Source organism: Nilaparvata lugens, chromosome 6 (genome assembly GCF_014356525.2).
Source record: "Nilaparvata lugens isolate BPH chromosome 6, ASM1435652v1, whole genome shotgun sequence".
NCBI classification, from domain to species: domain Eukaryota; kingdom Metazoa; phylum Arthropoda; class Insecta; order Hemiptera; family Delphacidae; genus Nilaparvata; species Nilaparvata lugens.
Window position 1 is genome coordinate 52,687,848 of NC_052509.1, and position 23,057 is coordinate 52,710,904.

The window sequence follows — 23,057 nt, forward strand, 5'->3', positions numbered from 1 at the left end:
ATTTTGTGTAATATTGAGAACTTGTATTTTGTGAAATTTGATACATTTGCGAAGACTAAGTGGATTGCTCCAGTTCGACTACTTAGTAAAGAAGATAGAGTTACAATAATTACTAGCTGTAAATGGAAATCAATAATGCATTTGTCCCCTTCTTCTGAGTGTACGAATAATAAGACATGACAGGCCTTCTTCTGAGTATATTAAGAACAAGATATAGCACGTATTCTGTATTTTAATATGAGGTTCAATCAAAATGAGATTGAGGCTAAATGAAATTTATCGGTACTTTTTCAATCACCAAGATATTCATTTGAATAAAAAACCAATGTTTTATACAAATTAATGAAAACAACAAATTAATGAGTTCCAGAGGATGGTATCGGAGATATCGTTTCAAAGATAAGCCACACTGGCAATCAAAATCGAACAAGGTTTGTGAAATGAAAAATCAATTTCAGGAAAAATAAAATGATTTTTAATATTTAAGCTTTACAGTATAGCTGCCAATTTTTACACACTCATAATAAATGAGAGAGAAAATAAAGCAACTGCGTTTGAGAGGAAAGTACATGCTATAATGTATGATATCCTTCAATAAACACTGGAACAAGATATTAAAAATTCGACAAAAATAGTAGAAAATCAATGATGACGACAATGATGTAACGATATAACGATAATCTGTGAGCAAAATCAAGCTAGCACAACCACACATGTGTTGTATGACTGTACAATGATGGTTGAAGCAAGAGTGTCAAAAAACAAAAGTAACATTTTGGTAAGAGTCATCGAGTTAAACATGAACAACAAAATGTATAAAAACTTAACACACATCTCCTCCTAATGTGACCAAGCGTCGAATTGTCACTGCACTCTTCAAGAAGTTACCAAGGATAACAATGAAATAAATAATACAAAATCTGTAACATCCACATCCTGTAGATACAATCATTTGTAGTAAACCTTAAAATCTACCGGATCACTATACATTCCCGAAACATGATTTTAGCAGTCATTTCTCAACTCTTTTCTCTGGCAATCGTCAAGAATAAACACACGTTCCTGTGTTTCAAAAAGATCCATCAGTTCACAATTTTTTCCTGTACAAATCTATTATTTAAAAAACCTAACAATTTGTTAATACACATCCATTAGATATTTTATCGTCCCAAAGGGGAGCCACTGAAATTGAATGATGTTGGTACTGTTTGCTGAACGAAAGCGTATCCTGAAATAAGAAAAATAAATAGTTTAAAACCCCAACTTTAACAGATCTGGAAAGGATATTATATTCTACAACTTCTTGTTGATACATAACCGTATTTAGAATCTAGACTATCTTTAAAAAAGAAAGCCTATTGAAATTAGAAAAACATTTTTATTGGTTTCTTGTTACAATCTTATTTTAAACAGAGCGCGAATCCAAATAAGATTATAGAAATAATTAGAAATCAGTTATGGATAAATTGTAAAACAACCGTTCGTATACGATATAATTTATTTATAATCGTGACGAAGTTTAGCATTTAGATCTCCAGAGTTTTCTTCTCAGCATTTTAAAATCTTCAATGTTAGAATTAATCTAGGCTTGTTTAGCAGAATCTGAAATTAAGATTTTTCAAGTTAAATAGCAATTTTAATCATAATTTCAAGAATAGTTAAGAAGAAGAAAACAATATTATGTTTAGAGATCAAGTAGAATTTCGTTTTCTATAAAAATCAATAGAATATATCCAAACTCATAACTTATAATATCTATTTTGTAAGATATATTTTGAAATCTTTAGAAAAATTTTAAATAAAGATGATTAAAATATTTTTCAAACATTCATCACAAATATCCTGATATTGATCTAATGAATAAACTCTCATTTTCAAAAATTGTCTCGTCTTCCCCTGAACATCAAAACATTATAACAACCGGCATTTTCTCCAGTTAGCCTGCATCCATCTTAACATGAACGGCTGTCACTTCAACACCTTTCATCAAGCCTCGAAACTATCGTTGTAATATAAGCTCATAATAAATCAACACACATCCAACATATTTCGTATAATATATATTTGGACAGTATTTTTTTTGTGATAATTAAGAAATGTTAACAAACTGATAAGTAAGAAATAAACAAGTGAGAAAGTAAGAAAGAACAAAGTGATAAATAAGAAATGTTAACATCATTCAATTTGAACTCAAACAAAATAAGGGAGAAAATCAGTTTTGGGTTTATGTTGATTCTCTTCCAATCATTGATCTATACTCTGAAAACTGTGACACCAGACTTGAACCAGCCAGGTCACTCGCTATCATTTTTGATTTGATTTTGTGCTTGCGTATTCAACGCTCACATTCTAGAATCTAAATAAATAAATATAACTTAATAGTACATTAAATCCAATGGGCCATTCTATATATATTTAATGTTTCATTAGAGTTTTAGGTTATTTTTTAGGTTTCATTAGGTTTACTTTTTGTGTAGTTGAGAAGTTGATATTGTGGTAATTATTCATATTGAATGAAAGACTAAGAAATTGTCAAAAAAAACACTGTTGACCGGTTTCGGTTATTACACCATTGTCAATCTCTGATAAACTAAAACTAAATACAAGAGCAGCAGAATTTATACTAGTAGGCGAGTACTGCTATTGGTCGAGGGCATGAACGCCTGCCATTGGCCTAGCTAGACAGTCTCCTCCCCCCTCAACGGTGTGACAAAATGGCGGCTTAAGCAACAGAATCGCCATGATAATAAAATTTACTTTTTAGTACAAAATAAAAACCAAGAAAACAAATGTGGAAGATAATAATACAAATATGTAAATGGAAAAACTATTGACTAATGTATGCTTACATGTTTATGATAAAACTAAATTCGTAGTGTTGTACTGGTTGAAATGAATCTGGTCATTTTGACTTTTGGTCACTGACCATCTGGTCAGTGGTTTTTTGACAATTTCTTAGTCTTTTTCATTCAATATTCATTAGGTTTGGTCCTAGAAACCAATATAATTGTATTAAATAATTTATACACATACAGAATTTGATGGCAATTTCAATTCCATTCCGTTGAATCAGGAACAAAGAACTGTAGGACTACATATTTTTGGGATAGAAATATCCTTTGTTGTTCCTTTCCTCAATCATTCGTAAAATATGTGTAGGCCTCCATTGTTCATTATCGTATAATTTGTGTAGGCCTCTGTTAATCCTCTGCCAATTATTCGTATGATTTGTGTAGGCCTCTGTTGCTTCTTTCCCAATAAATTATTCATATAATTTGTGAAGCCCAATCATTGAACAAAAATGTTAATAAGTTGGATTGCACTCACCGCCACTCTGTCCTATCCTCTTGCTCTCGGCTGCTGCTTTCCTCTGATCGGCGAGAACGATCACTTCTTTGAGTGCCTCCTGTTGTTCAGCAGTCAAATGTCCGGTCAGTGCTGCGTACCATGCAGGGTCGTTCACTTGGAGAGCTGCAATAAGCCATGACAATAAATTATTAGTATTTCATGAAGCAACATTTCAAAAGCCGTACTAATAAAATTGAGCTGATTATTCACCTTCAGAAGATTTCTATAGATAAGATGAATGAATCAACTTTATAAGTTCTCAAGTTCAGTTTCCAGTTAATAAAATGCATTGTTTACCATATCAAGAAGGCTGAATTCTACAGAGAATTTTCTATTTCCTATTTGTTTACAACCCAGCAGTAAATTTAAATTTAGGTTGTATAGCTACTCATTGGCAGTCATTTGTCGTTCGTGATCTACGATCTACATAGCTTTACGGCAATGGAAGATAAAAAGCGATACAGAAATTTCTCTAATGATGAGATACAATAACTATTGAATTAAGTTAGTGCCATATTATTTTAGATTGTAAGAAAAGTGATGTTATGCATAAATCTACTATGGTTTCCCCCCGATAATTAAAACCTTCCAGATGCAAAATATCTCAGTGTTATTAAAAACATGTCTTCTGCTGAATGATCACTGTTCAAAGTTGTCTTTTATTTGATCAAATACTAAATTGGCAGTTGCATTACTCAAGCAAAAACGTTTGAAAAAGTCTTCATCATCCCAGAAATTGAAATGACTTGTTCTTTGCCTAATTTTACTCATTACCACCAATTCTTAATCGTCATCTCATCAATCTCATTGAAAACGTCTATCAATTCCTCTATAATAATTATTTTCATGATCAACTAATAATTCACTATAACCTGAATATGATTGTCTACAGCAGAATAAAAAACAATCGTCGAAAAATAATGTTTCTTCAGATGTTTCCGTATCAAATCTTCACGGATGTCAGTTAATCCATATTATTTGGTTTGCACCTCATGCTTTGTTAGTTTAAACTGATACTGTACAAACTAAATTTTACTTCAATCAAAAAATCCAGACTTGGTTTAAACTTCAAATTAAATTTACACTGTGCAAAAGGCCCTTACGCTGTAGAACTTCCTTGAATGCAACACGTACTTCTCATTAATCAAACAATTGGCGAAAAAAAACTTCAATAGCTTTATACGAGACATTTAAGAGCTATCATTTAATGATCTTTCTTGAACGCAACGTACTAATCAATTGGTTTTAAACAAGAAATGATAGTGACTATCAATATTATTCTGAAGAACCTCCTTGAATCAACCGCGATCAACTCATTAATGACTTTATATAAGAAATGATAGAATGGCTTTAAACAAGTAATGCAAAGTCTGACTAGCCTACATTTACTCTGAAGAACTTCCTTGAATGCGACTAACTATTCAATGGCTCAATACAAGAAATGCTAAGAGTGACTAGCCTTACTCTGGAGAGCCTCCGTGAAAGCAACCAACTCATAAATGTCTTTAAATACAATAAATAATAAGGCTAGGCGCACACCAGTTAGTCAAGACAAGACAAGACAAGACATGACCAGACACTTTCAGTCACAATACTTCACATAGTTGCTGCTTATGAAGACATGTCTAATTGCAATGACTAATCAGTGTGAGTTGCGTCATAAGTAACAATGTGAAGTATTGTGACTAAACGAGTCTGATCATGTCTTCTCTTGCCTTGACTAACTGGTGTACACCTAGCCTAAGAGTGACTAGTGGCTTTATTCAAGTAATGTTAAGAGTGACTATAGTGAGGTCCACATTATAATGGCAGTGAAGAAAGATAGGAGAAAAACGTTGCCAAGTCTCTCCATTTTGCCACTGACTGTACTACACAGCTGTTACTCAATATTTATCCCATTAAATTTGATCAAATAATAATAATTATCATTTCCTTAATAAAATAATCAATTTAATGTCAAATTAATCAAGAATATATATTGTTTCATAATTTGATTAAAAAATTTGCTTCCATAACTGAGATCAGATTTTATTTTTATACAAACCTGAAATGGCGGCTAATTTAAAAAGCTGTGATATACCTATCTGATTCAAAACAACAGAAATCAAGTTATTACGTAGGCATTCTATTCTAATTTCTTTTAAAAATAGAAATTTTATTAAAAATAATTTAAATGGAAATAGTTCTGAAACAACCTTTCAATATTATTTATACCGGTACGAGTAGGTCTAACCTATACGTGTAGCCTAACTAAAGCATGGATGGAGTCTAGGATGGTTAGTTATCAACTTTTATAATGTCAATCCAGGTATTTTAATTTGTGTTTCTCATACAGTAATGTCTAAAAATTATTCAATTGTTTTAAAAATACATTTTAAATCAATTATACGACTTGTTTACTAGAGTATTTTGATAGAATGGTGAAAAAAATGGCGGCTCAGAACTGTTTGTCTACTTTTGTACAGTAACTGTCAAAAGTAACAATAAAATATTCTGGCAAACAGACAACATTGCAAAGCTAGAGAGAGATAGCGTTATCTGTTTTGTTGTATGATAGAAAAGGACAGCAACAGTATTGTCAATTCTACACTGCCATTATAACGTGGACCTCACTATAGACCTAATCTGGAGAACGTCCTTGAGTGCGACGTACTAATTAATGACTTTATACAAGAAATGATAGTAAAAAAAGACTAAGAAATTGTCTCAGTTTGTAATACCGATAACATTTTTTTGATGATTCAATTCACATAAGGTGCATATCTTTTTCATTTAATATGAATAATTACCACAATATCAACTACTCAACTACACAAAAAATGATAGTCACTTATGAATCGATTATGAAGAAAGATGAGTGTATATCTATGTCGTGATGATCTATCACTTACTCTGGAGAACCTCCTTGAAAGCGACGTACTCATCAATGGCACAGTCATCGTCATCGAGGGGCGTGGTATAGCTCTCCAGCGCCGTCTCCTCGGTCGGCTCATAGTCGGCATCGTCATCGTCATCCTCGTCATCGTCGGGCAGGTCCTGAATGGTGGCCGTGATGCTGAACTGGCTGTTCTGCGCCTTCTTGCTCTTCGTCACCTGCGACTGCAGTGCTTGCAGGTAGTCTTGGTTTTCAAAGTCGATGTCGTCTTCGTCGCTCGACAGCACTTCTGAAAAATTAACAAGTTATCATCTTATACAGGATGTCCCACGAAAGGTGTAACAGCCGAAGACCATGGATTTTAAATTGAATATGCAACAAAAAATGTCCAGTAAAATTTTCTTATATCGACCTTAGTTTTCGAGATATATAGATTTTTCGATATTGAAAAAAAGTCAATAACTAGAAAACTATCAGTCAAAATCTCATTCCAAGAACATGGTTGGAAAGAGGAAGAAATTTCCAATAAGATTCATATAATTTGTTCCCTTGTTCAACATTATTCAACTTTTTATGAGCGTTCAAAGTTGAAAAAAGTACATTCGTCGAGTTCAAAGCCGAATTTCAAATAGTTTGAACACTCATAAAAAGTTCAAAAACGTGAAATAAAGGAACAAATTATAAGAATATTATTGGAAATTTCTTCCTCTTTCCAACTATGTCCTTGGAATGAGATTTTGACTAATAGTTTTCTAGTTATTGACGTTTTTCAAAAATATCGAAAAATCGAAATATCTCGAAAACTAAGGTCGACATAAGAAAATTTTACTGGACATTTATTGTTGCAAATTTAATTTAGAATCTATAGTCTTTGGCTGTTACGCCTTTCGTGGGACTCCCTGTATATTTCATGTCTATAATATCAATTGATTGGTAGTATAATGTATTATTATTAGCTGAACAAGTAAGTCCCTCTTATAGTTGAAATACCGATAACATTATTTTCTTGATTCAATTCACATAAGTTGCATATTAGATTCTGAAATTCTTAAATTATAAGTAACGTGTACAGATATAGCTTCAAATGGGGCTCTAAGGCAAAGTAAGAAGACAGTCTACTGTCTACTAACGTTGGCTCTAAGGCACTACCTCCTTAAACAAAGCTATAGTGCATGACCGGTGGTTGATGATAACGTCAGCACAGGTAGTACTACTACATCAATAAAAACACTAGCTGATATAAAACAACTGGAATCAACAACTTTTAATTGGTGTTGGAGCCCTACCTGTGCTGACGTCACCAGAATGCACTATGGCTTTGTTTACGGAGGTAGTGTCTAAGGTAACTTTATTTAGGCAAATATTCTATTATCATTATCAGTCGTAAAGCTCTCGAAGAAGAGATGGAATCACAAATCATTACTGTATGACATTAACACTAATTTACAAAGTTTCAAAATTGAATGTGCAAGTGCAAGCTTGGTTATGCATGACCAAGCGTGGAGATGAGAAACTAAATCTGGGAAGAGCAATAGGAATACTCTCACACTGAACGCGTGCACTTGCTGGTTGCGTTCAGTGTGAACAGTTACATGAAAGTTCAATGGCACTATCCAGATTTTATTTTTTTTTCGGCTCATGCGACGTTCAATAAAATATTGGACTGTTGAGATTAAATAAATATGAAATAAGTTTTTAATAGGTAGTTGAAAAAATGAAATAAATTTAATGTATCACACAAAATTGTTTCATGGTAACATTTTAGTTATCACAAATGCAGAGTTTGTATGAAATTTTATTTGGCATAGTGTCTGGCCAGAGGAGTCTCTACAACAGCATCTGGAATTTGTCTATGCAAAAATATAGTTCAGTCAAGCTATTCATTTATAATTATTGCATTTCATTTATAATGTTCATTTTGAGCGGAGATTTCTACAGTAATTTACCTTAGGTAAGACGTCAAATCAATCTTGAAAATATATTATTATGAATAAATAGCATTATTTAGATAGTTCTTTTCAACTAATTTATTCAAGGATCTTAAAGAATATCAATTACCTTCATCAATGTCAGACTCTTCTTCATCTTCCTCATCTTCATCCCCTTCTTGAGCTTTGGCTAGAAAAATAAACATTCAAAATTCAATACAAATAAATAGAATAAACTGAATGTATTATAAATAATTTCAAAATTTGTATAAGATGAAACCTCAATAAACTATACTGCCTCACAAACAAGACTGTTTTAGAGTGATTTAAAATAATAACATGAAATCAGGAAGAAGACAAACACAACAGAAAGGCCCGGTTGCACAAAAGCCGGTTAGGTTATATTTTAACCGCGGTTAATTTCATGAAAACCAATCAGAAAAGGCGTTTTTGAAAAGACGACTTCTGATTGGTTCTCGTGGAATTAATTAAGATTAAAACTTGACCGGCTTTTGTGCAACCGGCACAAAGTATACCGGCATAATATTCAAACATTCAATGAAGTTGTATTTTCTATTCATAGTGTATGTCAACGATGTCATCAAATATCATGGTATGTAGCCAAATATAATGGCATACTATCACTAAATATTATACAGTATTTCACACTAAATATAAATAAATTCAACTATTTTTGCGGCCTCTGCACAGCCAATATAGGAAGAATCATACAGAAAGAATAATTAAAAAAATTATACTGAAGTGAATAATTTCATAACTTGAAACTTTGGATACAAATAGCCGGTCAACATTGATCGACGGGCGTACATGGAAGAATAACTTTTACATTTACAACTTGAATCAAGAGATAATTTTCAACTTGAAACCTGTCTGGTATTGCATACATTATAATGCTGATAATTACCTGTGTAAGCTCTTTTAAGGCCATCGAAGAGAAGAATTAAAGAAGGAACTATTTCTGAGACGCATTCGTTAACAGCTTTTGGCCTTTGAGGCGACATTGTGAGTAATGTACATAGGCCAAGAACACACAGTTTCCTATCATGTAATCTGAAAAAGAAGAACGACTATGTTATTTAAGTGAATTTAATAAAGTGATAAGTGAAATAAAGTGAATCTAAAGGATGTTACATCTGTTAAATTACAATTGAAATATAGCCTATAAGGAGTAATTTTAAATATTGCGTTGGTGATACAAATGTACAGATAATTCATATCGTTTCTTGTCCATAAATATTATATTTAGGTAAAACATTCGCAATGGTAAAAGCTGAATAAATAATAATTTGCTACCAAAAAATTGATTGAAACATCTTTCCCAAACACAAAGACTTCACGAATCAACTTTTAGATCTAAATGATGAAAGATCTTCCATAACTCTACTATTCACGATGTACAAACGGTGATTGCCCAATATAAATTTAGCCCTAAAATAATGGTTTCTTCGAAAGCAATTCAATAACAACGAACAGCGCTCGCTACCTTGCTACCCCACAACAATTATCGCAAAAAAGCTATCGATTGTTTGCCGCATCTACATGTTGGCCCAATTAAGGCCAATGTCGTCCAGCGCCAGTTTGTGGATGGGTGGTTTGCCAGCGCTGGTGAAATCTTATGGAAGCAACCAATCTAGTTCTCACAGATATCAGAAGTAAACAAAGACATCAAGTTAACACATATACTTTTGTTTCGAGTAAGCTGCGGCGAATTTCTATCGCGTTGCGTATGTTGCATCATTGTATACATCAACAGTGGAAACCATACCAAGAAGCTATCCATCTGAATTTTTTGAATTGATTGCAATAACTTAGCTTCTTAACTTTGGGAAAACGTGATTAGCATACATACCCTAAAAAGCAGTCAGTGTCGTGAATCCACTGCTTGATGAAGTGCGACGCCAACGACTCGGTGGAGGGCACCGACAGCTGTAGTTTGTCCATGGTCTCGAAGAGCAGGTGGGGATTGTAGTAGAGCGCGGCAATCACCACCTGAAGGCACATCGTCCGCAACTCCGACGTCTTCACTTCTCGCATCAGCCTTTGCAGCACCAGCTCCACAAACGACGGAATACACTGAAAACATACAGCATATTCACTACCATATCCACTTTGCACAATTAAAATTCATTCATAACGTAAACAAAATTTGATTGAAATATAAAAAATCTAAAACAATAAGTGAACAAATCTAAACTTGCATTCTCTGAAGTTTATATTATAAACTTGTTTATTTGTTTTTGATATGAAGGCATTTTACATTTTCTTGTATTGAGCTTATTGAGAATAAAACTTCATTCATTCTGATACGATGAACTAACTCTTTATACCTGCAACGATTCCAAGTTGTCAAGAATACAATTTTATCTGATTGAAAGTTTCACAAAGTATAGTTGAGTCTATGAGTTAACTGGAATGAGTTAGTCAATTGTTATTGGTACTCAAGAAACAAACATTCATCCTAAATTAAATCTAAAGCACAGTGACCTTCATGTAATACCAAATCCTCCAGATTATGACTGTATCAACTTGAGTGGTGTAGTGGTGATGAATTAAATTGTAATGCCAAAGTAAGAGTTGCTACTTGCTAGGTTAATTTAATAAGTTTATGTATAAAACTATATACAAATATATAAATAACAAGCGCTTACATGGTAAAATTTTCAATTTTTAGGCTCAACATTTTCAAAAATTTAATTTTGAGCCTACAATTTTCAAGACATTCAAAATAATTTTTAAATATAGAATTCAATTTCCAAGTGTGATTTATTATTTACAGCTTTTCTCATAACCTTTTCAAATTTAAAATTACCAATTAAATGATAGTCAGTGTTTTGCAAGTGACAATTTTTGGTATGACAAATCTTTGATCAAATAATCGAAATAGATTCAAGAAATGAAGATGTCAACTATTAATTCTGTTTCCTCTTTCCATTTAGTTCTTTTCTATCAAATAAACTTGTAGTGAGAGTGAGTACCTGGTCAATGAGTCCCTTGCACTGCAGTATGATGACTTCGAGCAGCTTGGCGGCATGACACTCGGGGTCTTCGCCGGCGTCGGCGCTGAGTATCTGCTTGCACATGTTGAACATGGCCAGCAGGTAGTTCTCGTTGGACAGGAATGCCGGTGTGTCCACTGTCACGTAGTTGTGCAGCGCTGGCATCATGTCCGTGAAGTAATCCAAACCGTCTTTTTGGAACACCTACAAATCAAAATTCAACGTTAGTTTCAATGAATAATATCAGAACCGTATCTTTCTACAACCGCTGGTACAGTTCTTCTTTACGAACCGTAAACTCATCATAAAACAGCTGTTTTGTGAGGAGCGAGCAAGAATCTATTTTACGCTCTCCAGCTGTTTACGCTCGCTAACCGCCAGCGCATGCGCAGTAGGCTACATTTTTGTGTAAGTTAGATTTTAAGGTTATCATCATCCCAACTCAACAATGAATTCAGCAATGAACTTGAGCGATGACGAATTAAATATACTGTTTATTGTATTGGTATCCAATACTGCAGTTGTAGAAAAAATTTGAATGTAATTCGAGCGGGAAGCTTCTTTATCGCTCTCGTCAAAATTAACATGCTCCGCTACGCGTCGCGTGGTAACTATTTTGACTCGAGCGATAAAGTCACGTTTTACGCTCTTAATACATAAATAACTATTTTGGAACACCTACAAATTGAAACTTCAAGTAAGTTTCGAATAACAATTGAATAAAACATATTTGTTCAAGTTATTTAGTTCAAGTAAAGTAATAATATCGACTAAGTGAAACTAGTTGATTGGAGCTACATTTATGAACCTGCCAACAATTTTAATTGCCAATTAGTAGGAAGTATATATCTCGATTTGATTCAGTATTACAATACTTATTTATACTTCAAGTAGCAAAGTGAGATTTTAAAAAAAAGAACACTTTTGATGAAAATATTTTTCAAAATTGATGAAAATATTATTTCAAATTTCCCTTCATAGTATTGCTTGTTCAAACTTCAAACATAATCTAAAGGCCAAAGAACTAGTGCTTTGGAATTCTGTGTCAGTTTATTGTAAATGATGCCCATATGAGCATTTTGCTTGTGCGAGGGTGATCTGATGAGATTATCAAACGTTCATGCCTCCGACGGGATTCGAACCCACGACCAGGTAGCGCTAGCCGACTGAAGGATGTATTAGATGGACTTTAGACAGTAGGTGGAGGAAAAAGTATCGATCTATTCGAATCACTATTCCAATTCTACCAAAAAAAAATCAAAATTTTCAATATCTTTGCATATTTTCAGATATCTTAGATTTGATACTATACAGGAAATGTAAAATAAGTATGAGGCTTGCAAAACTTTTCTAGGTTTGAGAAAAAATGAGAAAAAGCTATAGTCAGGTCCACGTTATAATGGCAATGTTTAATTAGCAATAGTATTACTATTCTTGTCTATCATTCAACCAACCGGAGAGCGCTATCTCTTTCTCGCTTTGCTCTGTTGCCAGATTGTTTTTTTACAATGTAGAAATATAAGTAATTGACAAAATATTTAATCTTGATTATGAAAATTCATGACAAAATCATTGAAAAATATAATTGATTACTTTTAACGAGAATGAACAGTTAATATTAATCAATAAACCGGTATCAGTTACCCTCCATAGAAGGCATTGAGAAGACTGAGGATCGGAAACGCTGTTCTCCTATCTTTCTCCACTGCCATTATAACGTGGACCTCACTATGGTTCATCTCTCAAAACATGTCTCAAGATATTTATGATTCATGTTTATAGATAAAGGAACATTAAAAATTGTATGATAGTATGAGTGTTGTATGAGATACTTCTTGTCACATCGACAATAAATTTATGAAGAATCTTCTAATTCATTTTTGTTTGAACTGTCATTCGCGCTCAAATAATTAAATCTACATTTTAAGGGCATACTTTGACTAAACAAAACATTACATACCGTGTACATTAGTTCCAGAACTCTCCACATGTCGGGAGAAATTTTTTTACTAGTTAAATCACAGACTAGACAGAGAGCCTCCTCGTAGAATTCCATAACACTCTGGGAGAAAATGTGACCAACGACTTGAAGAACTGTGGGCTCGAGTTGTGCTATGATGTCGGGTTGTTCTTCCATAACAGTGAGTAGAGTTTCGATTGTGCTGAGCAGTCCCATGGCGGTGATCGCCTTCTCGTCACTTCCTTCGTCGGTTTCGATCACTTGACTGAACGTTGTCGCCTACAAAATACAATCAATATCAGTCATCAAGTCCAACACTCAGATAGGATAAAAGATAGGTTCTGAACTTTCTATGAATAGGAATTATGGTGTGTGCATAGTTTAAACACTGGTGTTGGAAATAGAATATTGTCAAGTACAACTTTTTTGATTGGAAGATGAATAAACTTTACTAGAAGAGTTTGAGTTTTAAAAGAAAACACAATTTCTAATCTTAATTATATCTGAAAATACTAAGCTTTTAGTTATTAGTAATTTATTAGTTGAATTTTTTTTTAACAAAATAAAATTTTAAAATTCATTACTCACCAGGTGTTGACAGATTTCTACAGCAATTGGAGTGAGTTGTTCACTGTATATACAAACAATTTTCTGCATGACACCAGTCAAGTCATCATTTTCAGTTTCACGAATTATCTTCAGCAGTTCCAATGTTATCGGTTTGATCTAGAATAAAAAAATTTGAATGATTAATAAGTGAATATATGTTTACTAATAATAGAATTAAGTTTGTTTTTCGGTTTAAAATTATTTCTTTGATATGTGAATCTTTTCTATTAAAGTAATAATAATGTGAAATATTTGTTCTATTTTTGGTTTTGAAGCGTCTTAATTTGAAAATCTACTTTGTGAACATATTATCAAGGATTGAAAATTTTGTGAAGTAAAGAACTAAACGATTTAACCTATTTCGGAATATGTATAACCCTATCTAAATTTGGGAGAGGTATAGCACAAGGTTACCTATTTTTCTCTCCCTGTCATTTTGATGATGTGCTTATTGGATGAATTAATAACAGCATTAAAATGATAGCTTCCTTGACTTTCAAGGCTTTCAGAAAGCAATTTCAATGGAAATATGATAAATTTAACCCTTAAAATGAAAATTGATTTGGTATTTGACGGGGCAAGCTTCATAGACCCTATTTGGTAGTCGGAGAGCAACATCTGAACGGCGATGGCCGCCTCGACCTTGACAGGCAGGTCTTGGTCGTTGAGCAGCGCGTTCACCGTTCGGCGGATCGCCTCCACCAGGATCTCCTCCTGCTTGAACTTGATCTCGCTGAAGTAGTGCAGCACCCAACAAGCCTGCAACATACATCACAATTAAACTAACATACTTTAGGTCTGTACAGAGGCGTTCACACTAGTCAAGTGAACTTGAGTTCAAGTTTTGTATAGAATTAATGTATTTTGCACACTTGTAGTTAAGTTTACAAGCTTAAATCCTCTCCTTCCTCAAGTTTTTTAGATGATGAACATGTTTGTCTTATGAATTCAACTTGAATTTTGAAGGTACAATCCAACCTACAAATGGAAAAATGAGAACATGAAAAAATAAAAACAGTTGTCAATGTAGAATGTATAAAAACAACTAAATGGAAAAGTAAGAAAGATACATTGAGATGAATTAGACTTTTCAATTCATAATCAGCCAATATACTTTTGAGGTTATGAAAACTTGCATCCAATTAAACTATACTGCTGACTTCTAGTTTTCAATATCACACATTTAATTAAAACTTAAAGAAACTTGAACTAAAGTAAACTTGTCTGATGTAAACCCTACTTTATGAAAAGTTCTGGAAATGGTATACTGAGAGTATGGAGATTGGAAGGATCCCCAGAGCCCCGGTAAATCTCTTGATTGACTTTTCTTTCTTCAAGGTTTAGACACAAATATATCTGTTCCGACAACAAACATACTACTCCTATCGCTTTCTAGGTTTGCCAATACTTCATTCTTCTGGTTTATAAGAGTAAATTCGGGGTTATTAAGCTACTCTTATAAACCAGAAGGATGAAGAAGTAATGTCAAACCTAGAAAGTGATGGGAGTAGAATGTTTGGAGTCGGAACAGGTATATTTGTGTCTAAATCTTGAATGAAGAAAACTCAAGAGTTTTACCGGCTTTTTTAGGGCCGGTTTCCGAGCTCGAGATCTATAAGTTCTGGACTTACAGAGTCCAAGACTTAGATAAGCCCTTGGGTCTAAATCGACTTTCTGAGTCACGATTTTATCTTCTAAACTCCGGGGTCTATTAAGTTTTCGACTTATTTGAGTCCGGGACTTTAACGCAGTAAACATGAGGGAAATTCACAATATTTTGCTGTTGTATTGTTGGCATTATAGCAAAACGAAAAAAGCTGATTGCAGCAGGATAATTCAAATGAGCATGCTCTCTAAATTATTTCGTAAAAATAAAAATACGTTTCCATTTCTTTGTAGGCCTATTCAAAGCAAAACCTAACTTTTTGAAAGATAGATGAATAAACATTTTATTTTACATTATGCTATTATTGATCCTAGCCATTGATTTTGGAATAAAAATCTCATTAGGCTATTGAGTTTGAAAACGTATGTTTTGAAAAAAATGGAATAATAATTTATTATTGTTATATTATTAATATATTGAATATGACATTGATTAAAAACATTCAGATTGGAATATAAATTCCAAGGCAAATCCTGGTATTATTTTTCTTGAACATTTTTAGGTTATGTCACAGACGTGAAATAAGGTTAGTTTTTTACGCATAATTCGAATACAATTTTATTCCAAAATAAACTTGCAAACTATAAATTATGAATTTAGATGGACTAATCCTAATAATTTAGGTATTCCATGACATTTATTTGGCTTTTTATCTACTCCAAAACAATAACTGAATTGTGTTTGCTCAGTTAAGTCTAGAACTTGAATTTAAACCCTACCCCAGTCGAGGGTTTAAAATCACGCTGTTTCAAGTCCTGGACTTAACGATTTTTGATAAATCCTTGACTCGGAAAGAGGCGAGAATCTAATTCAAGTCCTGGACTTATAAACCCTTCACTCAGAAAGCGAAATTGTAAACTCCAGGGTCTAACGTGATCTCTAAACTCCAGAGTCTATTCAAGTCCTCGACTACGTTAACGCTTTGACTCGGAAAGCCAATTTTCTGACTCCAGATTTTAAAGCCAGTTAAAGTCTAGAACTTAGCTAAATCCCGAGCTCGAAAACCGGCCCTTAGAGTCGGCATGGCAGAATCTCTCCGATTGGGTGGCCCTAGGTCAAGGCAAAACAGGAACGTTTCTTGGAATGGTGTTACAGTCAAATATGGTGACAGTCGTGTTGAATATGAAATCATTATTATTACAGGAAAAACTTTTTCTAATTGCACTGATTAGATAAGCACCGTCCTCTCGTTTCTCCGGTTGAAAACCCCTTATTTATCAAAGTCACATTAGTTAGATATATGACATGTGCAACTTTTATAAAATATTTTCGAACAACTATTTAAAAAGTTCACAACACATAGAATACGCTGTATGGGAAAATAAATATTTACCCTAGCTCGCATATGACCACGAGGGCTGTCGAACTCAGGAAAGACGTACTGGCACAACAATTTGTCCATTTGATCCTTGTACAGTTTCTTCTTCAATAGTACATCAGCCAATGCTCCAACCTGAAATTCCAACACAATTATGTTATTAGTTTTCAACTTTTTCAATCCATGTTTCTCAACTTATGCCGTTATAATTCATTGCAGGAACGGCAGATAACTACCAAGGTGTTGTGGTTAGTGTATCAGTAAAAATATACTGCGAAAATGAACCTAGTGAAAATATAAGTAGCATAATTCTATTGTATACGATTTATATTGTATACATCACAATAACTCTTCTGAAAAATATAACAATTGTTTCAAATAAAACAGGTTATTTTGGAATTAATGCTATTGCCTCAATATTATCACATTGTTTCTTAATCACATGGATAATTAGGGCTTAAATGAGAGCTTTTATAAACGTCCAAAATAAGCATTCATTCTTTATTTGGCAAAGTTAGGACTATCTAGACCTCTCTATCACTTAATACTCTAAACTCTCTACCACTCTAAGCACAATAATATCAAGCCAAGTGTCCTAAAAATTCATATTCACTTGAAATATATTTTACCATATGAAGAGCTCCATCCTTTTGACGAGGCTCAGCAATTGGTGCAGTCAGCACTTGCATTACCAAATGCATTGTCTTTTGTAGCATGTCTTTGCGCTTTTTACATGCAGAGTGCAACAACGTCTGTGCTGCCACCACTGGCGACACAAAATCTTCGAAAATATCTGCAAAACAACAGATAATTGCCAACAACAGCATATAATAAACTATGCTACAAAATAATTAGTGTAAAAATGGTGGATTGATAATGTTTGCGCTTCAATTAAGTCACTACATTGTTGAATTCTGACATAGAATTTTAAATTATTATTCGTCAACCATTTATTTCCTCTCCCCCCCCCCCCAAAAAAAATGTTTATTTCAACAATGTAGGAAAATGTTTGGAATTGCCAAACACTTCAGGAATTTTTTTATAAGTGAGGTTAAACTACACTTTTCAAAACTAAAAAATATTAGGTAATCAAGGTCCTCGTGCCATAACTATTTGAATGTACTTTTAAATTTACTACTTTATCCAAGTCACTAAGCAAGAAAATTATTTAGAAGTACAGTAAATTATGATTTTGAGCTTATATAATTTAATTACTGAGTTCCATAATATCTGACACGATTGTAATATCTTAAAATGATTGATCAATTGCTATGAAGCATAAATAATGGGACATATAAATTGATGCACATACCAAATTTGACACGGATGTATTCGTGGGGGTCCAAATTCCAAAGTTCTTCGTCAGCAGCTGAATACGACATCAAAGGGAAGAGAACTTCTTGAATGATTGCAAACATGTGTGGTTTTAGGAACTTCCATGAATGTGAGTGACTGACACTGAAACATTCAAAAGAATTCATTTTCAACTGTTTTACCCCACTGATTGATTGAAATTCAATTGATGGTGAAATTACAATATAAACTTTGCTTATCCAAGAGGAACAAGACTGGTAAAGAATTTTAAAAGAAATTCTAGGTCAGTAGCATATACTCCAAAAATGATAATTAAAATTAAAATGTTTTGAATGCATTCAAATCTGGATAATACATCAAAACTTTTTAAGGCTACTGTAATCAAGTATTACAAAAATTGAAAAAGCAAACTTCTATTTCTATGAAAATATCTATCTAAAAAGGAAGTTCGCAATGCTTTGTCTAATAATAGAATAAATTGTGAATAGTAATACAAGCTCCAACTTTTACCTAGAGTATTGATATCTATTGTCATGTAGCAAATAATACGTCAAAACAATAGTTAGAATTTCTACTCACGCGAGATGGATGTAATTCAATGTTTGTTGTAGAACTCTTGGTGAGACATACTGTTTTCTTCTATATTGATCCAAAATTTTCAATAACACTTCTAAAATTCCGCCTGAAAACGTTTTCAGATACCAATTGGCGAATTCTTCGTACTCCTTCACTACGTTTCCTGGACTGCCATACCTGTAAAGTAGTGCAAAAAGAAGTTTCATCAAAACAGTAGCTACTATGATGATTGAATCTTCATTTCATTTGAGTCAGTTTCTAAAATGTTCAACTAAAAAGTCCTACTAACTAAAAGTACGGATGGAATATCTCTTCTCAATTTGAGGATACATGTCATCCTCAACACTTGTACATCTACATTTGTGGAGCGCTTTCGGACGCCATATCTATCTCCTCATGTACATCTTCAACACAAGGTTGAATATGGACGACATATATCATCCTCAACACTTGTGTTAAAGATGTCTATAAGAAGATGAAAATGGCGTCCGAAAACTGTCCAAAAATGTGAGTAGAAAATAATAGCTTTCGATCATACAAATCAGACTTCTATGTCGTAACTTAACGCTGTTCGGTAAACTTTTTTTAAAATTTAAATTGGATAATATTTTTCAATATAATTGTTATGATCATTATGAGAGTGAGAAAAAGTGGCAACTGAAATTTTTATGTGGTCTAATAAGCCAGTTATGGGCCGTTGAAATGCTAACTCAGTTTTCTTTCCATATCATAAACGGTTTCGACTATATTAACAGAACTTCTCTTAAAAATAAAAAAAATATATTTCCAAACTGAAACATTTTATTCCCCATAAATAAAAAAGTAACATTTTTGTACATTCGATAACTTGTTTATTTTGGAATTAATCGCGAAAAAACGCATATTAGAACAAAGCCAATGGTATATATACTGAATAATACCAATACATACTGAATGTATAAAAAAAACGCCAATGGAAAATTCGAAACCGTTTATGATCTGGAAAGAAAACGGAGTTAGCACTTTCAACAACCCATAAGTCGCTTATTAGACCACTTAAAAATTTCAGTTGCCACTTTTTCTCACTCTTATAATGATAATCTTAACAATTATATTGGAAATGATTATTCAATTTAAATAAAAAAAGGTTACCAAACAGCCTTAAAGATGTATATGGAAAGATGGAAATGGCGACCGAAAACGCTCTACAAATGTGAGTGGAAAATAATAGCTTTCAATCATACAAATCAGACAGCTATGTCCCGTCTATGTCGTGGTTTAAGTATTGAAAAGTGATCATTAAGAAGCAGTTCTTAACGGAAAGTGAAATTGCGGTTGAAGCCAACTGACCGTTCGAACATCCTTTGTAGAATGTGTAGCGCCCACTTCTTGCACTTCCACCAGGGCAGGTCCTCGCGGTCCTCCTCATCCACCACGTTGGTCTGCTCGGGCACTGGCTGGTCGGCGATGGCGCGCACTATCTCCATCCACTGCGAGAACGTCTCCTTTGATATCAGGCTCAGGGCCAGCACGTACTGCAAGCAAACAAAATACACCGTTATTGAAAGTCGTGGATACATAGTCGTGATATAATCACTTTTAGGGCCGGTTTCCGAGCTTAGGATTTAGATAAGTTCTAGCATATAGAAACAATAGCATAATTAGATATCCCATGGTATAGGGCGTTTATGTCGCAATTTTTACTGTTATCTCAAGCCGATAATCCACGTAGTTCTTTCCCGTGAAGCTGTTACGCTGGTAGTCTCTCATATTGTGCCGTTCATACACTCTCACCCCGCCAAAACATAAAAAATCGACAGTAATCAGCTTGAGTTAACAGTAAAAGTTGCGACATAAAAGTCCTATACAATGGGACATCTACTTACGCTATTGTTCAAACAACTAGAGTCAGAAACTTGGCTTTCCGTAACGGGGCTTACTCGCAGTACAACGACTAACGATTTTCAAATTAAATTTCGAAAAACTAGAAATTGATCACAAAATAAAATACAGAAAATAGTGTTTCAGCTATTTTGAATTATTTAGGAATGTTTCATTTCGTCAAGGAAAAACATATCCAATAATAGAAATGAGAAAATAAAGATTTTCATAAAAACTGCGTCTTCCCAGTTTCGGAAAGTCAATTTTCTGACTCCAGCTGTTTAATAAAGTCTAGAACTTAGCTAAATCCCTAGCTCGGAAACCGGCCCTAAAATGCTCTTGAAACATAGCTAACAAATATAGGAAATGAATAAATTTTAGAATTTACCTGTAAAAATGAAAGAATTAATTCATTAAGGCTGTTTGGTACACTTTTTTTATTTATATTGGATAATCTTTTTCAATATAATCGTTAAGATCATTATAAGAGTGAGAAAAAATGACAACTGAAATTTTTAAGTGGTCTAATAAGCGAGTTATGGGTTGTTGAAGTGCTAACTCCGTTTTCTTTCCAGATCACAAACGGTTTCGAATTTTCCATTGGAGTTGTTTTTAATACATTCAGTAGGCTATATCATTGGCTTTGTTCTAATATGCGTTTTTTCGCGATTGATGCCAAAATAAACAAGTTATCGAATTTACAAAAAAATGTTAATTTTTTATTTATGAACGATATGGGGAATAAAATGTTTTAGTTTGGAAAGATACATTTTTTTATTTTTTAAGAGAAGTTCTGTTAATATATTGGAAACTGTTTATGATCTGGAAAGAAAACGGAGTTAGCACTTCAACAACCCATAACTCACTTATTAGACCACTTAAAAAAAATTCAGTTGCCATTTTTTCTCACTCTTATAGTGAACTTAACAATTATATTGAATAAGATTATCCAATTGAGAAAAAAAGTGTACCGTACAGCATTAAATAATGGTGTTGGTGTTCGATATCAATTCTTTTTCACAATCATTAAATAACATTTTTTCAAGCACTTTCTTATAGCAGTGACGATCGTTTCGACCTCAAGTCCGAGAGATATTCTTTTAACATGAAGTGGGGAAACAGATTTCTTTGCACAGTTTGTAGCATGGACTGAGTTGTAAAGAGGAGTAAGCATGCTTCGCACAATCAAATGCTGACACAAAAGTAGGGAGAATGCTGTTAGGAATGATCAGTGAAGCAAAGAGCATCGGGCCTCTCTGTCTTCGAGAGAGAGCCGTGTAAAAAGTAATATCTCTCGGACTTTAGTGTGGGCCATCGTCAGACCTCAGATGATTTGGTCTGAGTACAGAAATCTACTTAAATCTAATTAACGTGGTCTATAATGTAATACATAGGCAATCAACATACACTCTGCCATGAAAATACATGGATTCGGTTAACTTATTGATTTTTTTCATTTTTCATCTCTTCTTGTAATGAATTGAGGGTGGTTTCAAAACAGTACTTTATATTGATCAGCTGTGCTGAATAGTGAGTTGTGTTTTTTCTGGCTCTAAATTTTGTAAAATAACTCAAAAATTTTCCAATTAATGATGATTTGAGTGTGATATTTTTGTTTTTTATTCTGTTTTCAACCGTCAAAATTTAAAAATCTTAGTTTTCGTTGTTTTTGAGTGAAAATGGACTAAATTTTAGTAAAGTGAAATCATAACCCTATTTTATATATCTAAATTTGGGAAAGAAATAGTACAAGGAGTATCCTTAGTCTTTCTCTCTAGTCTTCTTTGTGAAAAATATAAATAAATAAATAATATTGTAAATCATCCAGGAACACAATTAAACAGTGAATAATAAGAGACAATCCCTCTTCTCTCTTCTCAAGAGAGAAAATCATTCCCTTTTCTCTCCTAGAATAGAAGAAAAAGATTAAAACTTGAATTCAGCAAACGTATTAGGGTTGCCCAACCTTACTGAAAATATGAAGGAAATTAAAAAAAAAATGGAAACGGTCATGATGTACTCACTTGAGTCAAGGCGAAGTAAATTTTTAAAATTTGTTTCTGGAGTGCAACAGATTGTTCAGATTGGTCGGGGAGGAGGCGGACACATAATTGGTAAATCATTGGTAGCAGCAAGTTCATAGCGTCATTCAGAGGACCACGTTCTTCCGATTTCTTGTACCTAAAAGAAGAGAAAAATTTATACGAATAATGTTAATAATAGAACTGGAAAGGACAGAAATACATCAAGAACAATAATCAAAACCAGTTTCAAGGCATATCAAAAAATGAAGTATAACTGAATTAACGGGAAATGAAAACGTGTCAAATTGAAACTACGAAGGAATGTAGGATTGGAACAGCTAAAAACCAGACTGGAGACTGGTTTCCAGCCTGGAAACCTATGAACTGGGAAATGAAAATGTGTCAAATTGAAAGTACGAAGGAATAATTTTTGAAAGTGTAAGTAGTACTAGATATTGTCATCATTTTTGTCAACTTGATATATAAGTTTGTGAAGCCTTCTACGGGATTTGAAAAAGGTCATTTGTAATTGAGCAAGTATTTCACTTGAGGAATTACTCAT

The 23,057-nt window shown here is 33.3% G+C and overlaps 1 protein-coding gene across 1 annotated transcript in view; it reads right to left on the reverse strand.

Annotated features, from left to right (window-relative positions):
* Window positions 1–452: 452 nt before the first annotated feature.
* The window catches only part of LOC111057269 (importin-7), a 31,951-nt gene continuing 9,346 nt past the window's right edge, over window positions 453–23,057 (reverse strand). The window contains exons 5-20 of the mRNA XM_039431241.1: window positions 22,496–22,652; window positions 19,941–20,125; window positions 18,615–18,788; window positions 18,034–18,179; window positions 17,351–17,514; window positions 16,737–16,856; window positions 14,281–14,496; window positions 13,717–13,854; window positions 13,129–13,407; window positions 11,148–11,372; window positions 10,022–10,245; window positions 9,077–9,222; window positions 8,282–8,341; window positions 6,240–6,509; window positions 3,328–3,471; window positions 453–1,228 (exon numbers count right to left, since the gene is read on the reverse strand). Coding sequence (XP_039287175.1) covers window positions 1,161–1,228; window positions 3,328–3,471; window positions 6,240–6,509; window positions 8,282–8,341; window positions 9,077–9,222; window positions 10,022–10,245; window positions 11,148–11,372; window positions 13,129–13,407; window positions 13,717–13,854; window positions 14,281–14,496; window positions 16,737–16,856; window positions 17,351–17,514; window positions 18,034–18,179; window positions 18,615–18,788; window positions 19,941–20,125; window positions 22,496–22,652 — 2,716 coding nt within the window. The 3' untranslated portion in view covers window positions 453–1,160. The remainder of the gene's footprint in view (window positions 1,229–3,327; window positions 3,472–6,239; window positions 6,510–8,281; window positions 8,342–9,076; window positions 9,223–10,021; window positions 10,246–11,147; window positions 11,373–13,128; window positions 13,408–13,716; window positions 13,855–14,280; window positions 14,497–16,736; window positions 16,857–17,350; window positions 17,515–18,033; window positions 18,180–18,614; window positions 18,789–19,940; window positions 20,126–22,495; window positions 22,653–23,057) is intronic.